Raw genomic sequence first — 6,000 nt, 5'->3', positions numbered from 1 at the left:
AAAGATAGATACAGTTTAAAATAAATCTTAGTTTCTCTGTGGGAACTAGCATAAGGTAAAGAAACACAGTCACCAGTTTAACTCACTGTTTCCATTTATATTAAGAATAATCCGTTTACAGATGGAATTCCATGTTGGGTGCCATTTTGTTGAAGTTTGGCCTGATTCTTTCTCCCAGCCCCACGGGCCCAGAAATAAGAATCAGACTCAAAATATATTGACAGATACCTTGGCCATATAACTAGGCTCTACTCTTGACTAGATCCTAATCAAAATATTTCATTTATTTTAACATACATTCTGCCGCATGGCTGGTTACCTGTGCTCATATGCCCTGCATCTGTCTCCTTACATCTTCCCAGGCCGAACTCCCACACCTGGCCCTATCCCAAAATCCTTCCTACCTCCTGGATGCCCCACATCTATTTCCTGCCTAAGCTGTGGGCTGTTGCTTTTTAATTGACAGGTGATGCATTCATACAATACACAAGATAATCTCTCTGCAATTATGGTTTGTTCTCAAAGGTCAGTTAGACAGTGTGAGCAGAAAGGGAACAGTTACATCCCAAAGCACAGTGTTACCTTGGTTACAGAATGGGTAAATGAACATTGGATTTGTATGGGCAAGCTTCAAACAGCATTTCCCAGAAGTCATTCCCACATATAGATGGGGCAGGGAATAGTAATACAGGACAGAGAAATTTCCAGTGAAATTGTTGAACTAAAATGCGATCATTTGAAATCTGCCCCCGAGGGAAATATGTAAAAAGGGTGAAGCTGCCATTTATTTATGGGTGGTGATCGTAGGAGGAGGTGAGGCTCACTCCCCTTAGGTGACATTTGAAACATTTGAAAGTATTGTTTGTAGTACACTGTTTCTGAGTCATTGATGGAAATAATACAGCCTCAGCTTTAGCCGCACAGCCTTGGCTGGGGTTTGCTCCTTGTTGTATGGGATGTTGTAAGGTTAAGTTGTTTACATGAAGAGGTAGATGACAGCCCTGTGCACCAAGAGAATTTATATTTGCATAAGGATTTACATTTGCCTGAGGATTGATTTCACTGAAGAGTTTTCGGGGGTATCACTGAGGTATCCTACGGTGATGGAGATCATGGGAGAGTTGCCGACCCCATTGCTGGGCACCCGACACATCTCTCACGGTGGGCACAGAAACACAGTGCAGGGTGAGGCTGAGCTTTCCTGGAGTTCCGTTGGGCAGAACCTTTTCAGCTGAAAGCCAGGGGTGTGGAGCTGGTGCCTTCCTGACCGCTTTATCCCTGGGGATGTCGGAGAGCTGATGTTGTAGTCAAGTACAGACAGAAGGGAAGTAGGAATGAGAGTTTCTGACAGTGGCTGTGGGGTACACCACCCCAAGATGGACGATGTCTTCCACATAGTCTCATCAAAGTGGAGGAAGAACTTAAGAGTTGTGAGTGATGTTCTAAGATAGGCTACTAAAGGGCTCCTCGTGCCAGAGAGTCTTAAAAACCAGAGGTCAGAACATTTTTAAATGGGTAATGAAGCCAAATGTTGAATCTGCTGTGTCCTGCATGTTAGTAATATGTTTCCTAAAGAACCGTCTTCCTTAGATTTACCTTATCCTGTCCTGAGGGAAACACACAGGAATCACTTAGATTATTCACCTGTCCTAAACCCCAGCACTCGTGTGTGTGCGTGTGCGTCTGTGTGTGTGTGTGTGTGTGTATGGTGGGGGAGGACTACAGCACCCTAGGTGAGACTCCTATTCACACTGAAACACTAGGGGGCTTACCTCCACAGGTCCCTGCTTGGGTGTCATTTGCCTAAGTCAGCTTCGACAGGTTACAAAGAAGGGATCAATCACATTGTTGTTTATCTTAAAAAGTCTTATTAAAAAGGTAAAATCTTAGTCACAAGTTTTATATAAAACAGTCATTTTCACTTTTAGTCCTCAGGGTGCATGCACATCTACTCATTAACATTTTCACTAAATCATATTAGGAAGCTTAGGGCAAAAATGGGTACAAGAAATTAATCATCTTGATCACCAGCCCAGCCTTCGCAAGAAAGGCACATCAGCTGGTACTAGCTGGGCTGCCACTGTTCTTGTTCCCTGACCTCAAAACATCCCTGGCTCGGTTATCAAGTGTGTGCCTTGCTGAACTTTAAATTGTTCCCCAGGATTTTCTACATCAAGGCCACCAACCAAAACATCTGTATCTAACTTTACTAATAGATCTCTAAATTCTTTCTGAGAGTGGCTCATAAACACCACAACCAAGAGCAACCCGGAGAGGGAAGGGCTTTATTTGGCTTATACTTCTGTGTCACTGTCCATTGAGGTAAACCAAGGCAGGACCTACAGCGCATACCACAGATGAATTCTGCTTACTGGCTTGTTCCTTATGGCTTGCTCAGTTTGCTTTCTTATATAACCCAGGACCTCCTGCCCAGGGGTGACACCACTCAGTGTGCTGGGACCTCCTGCCCAGGGGTGACACCACCCAGTGTACTGGGACCTCCTGCCCAAGGGTGACACCACCCAGTGTGCTGGGACCTCCTGCCCAGGGGTGACACCACCCAGTGTGCTGGGTGCTCTCATAGACATCATGAATCAAGAGAACGTCTCATGCTTGCCTATGGGTCAACCTAATGGAGGCTTGTTCTCAATTGAGGTTTCCTCGTCTCAGATAATCCAAGCTTGTGTCAAGTTGACAAAACTAACCAGCATATCTGCTGGGCTTTGGTGTCCCTCGTTAACGCTGTGAAAGACCTGACTAAGCAGGAGGCTTATGAAGAACCTGCACCAGCATCCTGTTTTCCAGGAGCAACCACTGCCATTTTGACCTAGTCACCTTGAGCACATCTCTTTAAATTGGGTTGCTAAGCCGGTGCCACAGAGGAATACAAAGCCCTGGCAGAACGAGTTTGCCATGGTTACATGTGACATCCCCGTGAATGAGTAGACAGCTGTATGACTGTTGGAATAACTAGCTGTCAGGAAGGGTGATGAATGAGCTAATATCCATACGGAGATGGAGAATTTAAGAACCTGTTCTTGGCAGTATTGTGTGGAATATAAGGTTACGATCAATGACCATTATGAGCACATGCTATGCTGATTGAATACCTCCATGTCTTGAAGCTCTTAGGAAGAACAGAGACATTTGATGTTAGACCTTGGATTTAGGAGGATTATGGCTCAAACAATAAGAAGATGAAAATTTACCACAGCAAAAATAAGTCCTGTTCTGAGGTCCCAAAGTATAAAGCACTTGTTATCTTCCCAGAGGATCTGTGGTTGACTCCCAGCACCTACATCAGGCAGCTCATAACCACCGATAACTCAGGTTCCAGGGGACCCGATGCCTCTGGTCTCCAAGGACACCTGCATTTACATGCACATACCGTCCCCGTACCATGGATGCACATGACTAAAAATAAACCAATTTTAAAAAGAAAAGGTCTGGAAGCTGAGAGTGGTTGGAGAGTAACATTTCCCGGACCCTCGATGATCGAAGGGGACTTTTCCACCCATGAGGAAGAGGGGCTGCTGTCAGAACAGCTGTGCTGGTTTTGACAATGGTGGCAGCTCCTACCAGAAACAATATATCATGTGTCCGTTTCTCGGAAATGCCACTTGAGAATTTAGACTTCACAGTTAACCCCCCTCATCATGTTCGGTTTTTCTCTTTTGTTTGCAGACCCGAGAAGATGGCCAAACTCCCAGTGATTTTAGGCAATCTAGACATTACAATTGACAACGTCTCCTGTGACTTCCCGAGTAAGTGTTCCATCCTGTGTCATAAGCAGCCTACATTTTAATTTAGTTGGATTTTCCCTCTGGTCTGTGTTATTTGGGATCTCTTTCCAGATTATCTAAATTCATCGTACATTCCCATGAGGCAGTTTGAAACCTGCAGTAAATCTCCAATCACTTTTGAGGTAGAGGAGTTTGTGCCCTGCATACCCAAGCACACCCAGCCTTATACCGTCTACAGCAATCACCTTTATGTTTACCCAAAGTACTTGAAATATGACAGCCAGAAGTCTTTTGCCAAGGTAAGTGCACAGACTTACAAGTCTCCTTTATGACTTAGCTCTTAGGCTCTTTAATAAATGTGTGTGTGGGGGGGGGTTGTAGTTATGTTATAAATGTATGTATATACTGGGCTTTGTTGTTTCTCCCTTCTTATGTCTTTCTCTTACATACCTCTGCAGGCCAGAAACATCGCTATCTGCATTGAGTTCAAGGATTCCGATGAAGAAGACTCTCAACCCTTGAAGGTTTGTTTTTCAATGTGCATAAAGAATTGGCAGGTTTAATTATGATTAACACAACCCAAAACAATATAGCGTTATACCATATAATGGTCTGAGCTAAATGTCATAGAATGTGTAGGTTAAGTTTTTGACTGTATGTCTTGTTCTTTTCAGAGATGGGGGTCTCTTATGTATGCGTAGCTCAGTCAGCATATATTAAATACCCACCATTAAGAGACTTTGACTAGGCACTAAGAGCCACGGTATAAAATAGCCAGAAGTCTCTTCTGCTGAGTAGAAGGGCTGACTGTGTAAACCATGGGAACAGCAGTCAGCCAGTGTTGCCTGTGAGCCACAGATAGCACTGTATCTTTTCTCTGACACTTACGATCCCGCAGCTGTAGACTTTTCACGTAAGTGCGATTAAGATGCATAATTTCTAGCTTCTAAGATCACCTCTCGGATTTAAATTCCTCGGTGCTGTTTACTTTAGTAGAACCTAAATCCAAGCAGCCCAGCTCAAGAGCCTAAGATAAAATGACTCTCCCAGAAAAGGAGGAGACAAATGCATAAAACAACACTAGCCATTCTCAAGGTGTGTCAAGTTTAGGTTGGGAATGGTGGAGTGCCTGCCTTGTACTTTCCTTCTCCTCATAAGATGGGCGTGGTCGCTCACCTTGTAACTCCAGCAGTACAGGCAGGAGGACTTCTGGGCACAGGAGTTCCAGGCCAGCGGGGGCTACGTGAGACCCAGTCATAAAGAGAGGGAACCAGAAAGAGAAGGGAGAAAGTGAGCAGGACAGGAGAAAGGAGATTTACAGTTTAGTGACAAACATTGTTGTGGAAAGAAGGCTACCTGAAATGGAAGACACTGAATACATTTTTTAATGTATTTATCTTAATTTGGACAAATACATTTTCTGCATGGAAAAATGCTGAGACAGAGGAAAGAGTTGCCCATCTCTTGAAGGATATTCAAGTGCAAAGGACATTTGCACAGAGAGATCCTATAGGCAAAGGTGTGGGCGGGCATGTGAAAAAAGTACCAGGTGTCAGGGCAGGAAAGGTGGGCCGTAGGCTGGGGAAGATCTCTGGTTCACTAGGACCCGAGAGTTAAGTGTCTTGCAGACCTGGACTCTCAGGCAGATGCATTCTGAGTAGTTAAGTTTCTATTGAAGCCACTCACTGTACAACAACACACCTGACCAATTCCTCCACCAACCAAATTATTGATTCTCCCTTTAGTGCATTTACGGCAGACCTGGTGGTCCAGTGTTCACAAGAAGTGCCCTTGCTGCGGTCCTACACCACCAACAAAATCCAGAATTCTACGATGAGGTAACGATGTCTTCGAGGGATGTCAGTCTTAATAGAAGCATGAAGTTACTTGCCTGTCACATGCTAAAGTCATAGCATTAGAAGTGGTGTTTGTTTTACATATTTTTTTATTTGAGTAACATCTTTGTTGCTAAAAATAAAAATACAAATTGCAAATAAGTGAAAGAAAATTTCTTAATCATACCTTTCAAATTCATCCTTGGACCTAATCAATATTCAATTGTCCTGTGTATTGATAGGTGTTCTACAGAACAGTTCGCTCTCAGACTGCCAGAGAGTCATGGGGGTGGCATGCTCTTACAGTGATCTAAAACTTGCATGTACCTTCTGATTTCTACAGAACATACCTACTTCATACTCTGATTTGACCAGAAAAGCCTTATCAATAACACAGCAGTCAGCTAACACGTTCTGTATGT

General features: G+C 43.8%; 1 protein-coding gene across 10 annotated transcripts in view; it reads left to right on the top strand.

Annotated features, from left to right (window-relative positions):
• Window positions 1-6,000, top strand: part of DOCK9 (dedicator of cytokinesis 9) — a gene marked incomplete at its 5' end in the record, with an annotated part of 234,760 nt that overhangs the window by 145,428 nt on the left and 83,332 nt on the right. For all 10 annotated transcript variants that reach the window (XM_080917116.1, XM_080917119.1, XM_080917118.1 and 7 more), the window contains 4 exons: window positions 3,685-3,764; window positions 3,855-4,042; window positions 4,202-4,267; window positions 5,489-5,581. In XM_080917116.1, coding sequence (XP_080773242.1) covers window positions 3,685-3,764; window positions 3,855-4,042; window positions 4,202-4,267; window positions 5,489-5,581 — 427 coding nt within the window. The remainder of the gene's footprint in view (window positions 1-3,684; window positions 3,765-3,854; window positions 4,043-4,201; window positions 4,268-5,488; window positions 5,582-6,000) is intronic.

Source organism: Micromys minutus (genome assembly GCF_963924665.1).
Source record: "Micromys minutus genome assembly, chromosome: 5".
NCBI classification, from domain to species: domain Eukaryota; kingdom Metazoa; phylum Chordata; class Mammalia; order Rodentia; family Muridae; genus Micromys; species Micromys minutus.
The sequence above is the reverse complement of the archived record's forward strand: the minus strand, read 5'-3'. Positions and strand labels throughout refer to the sequence as shown.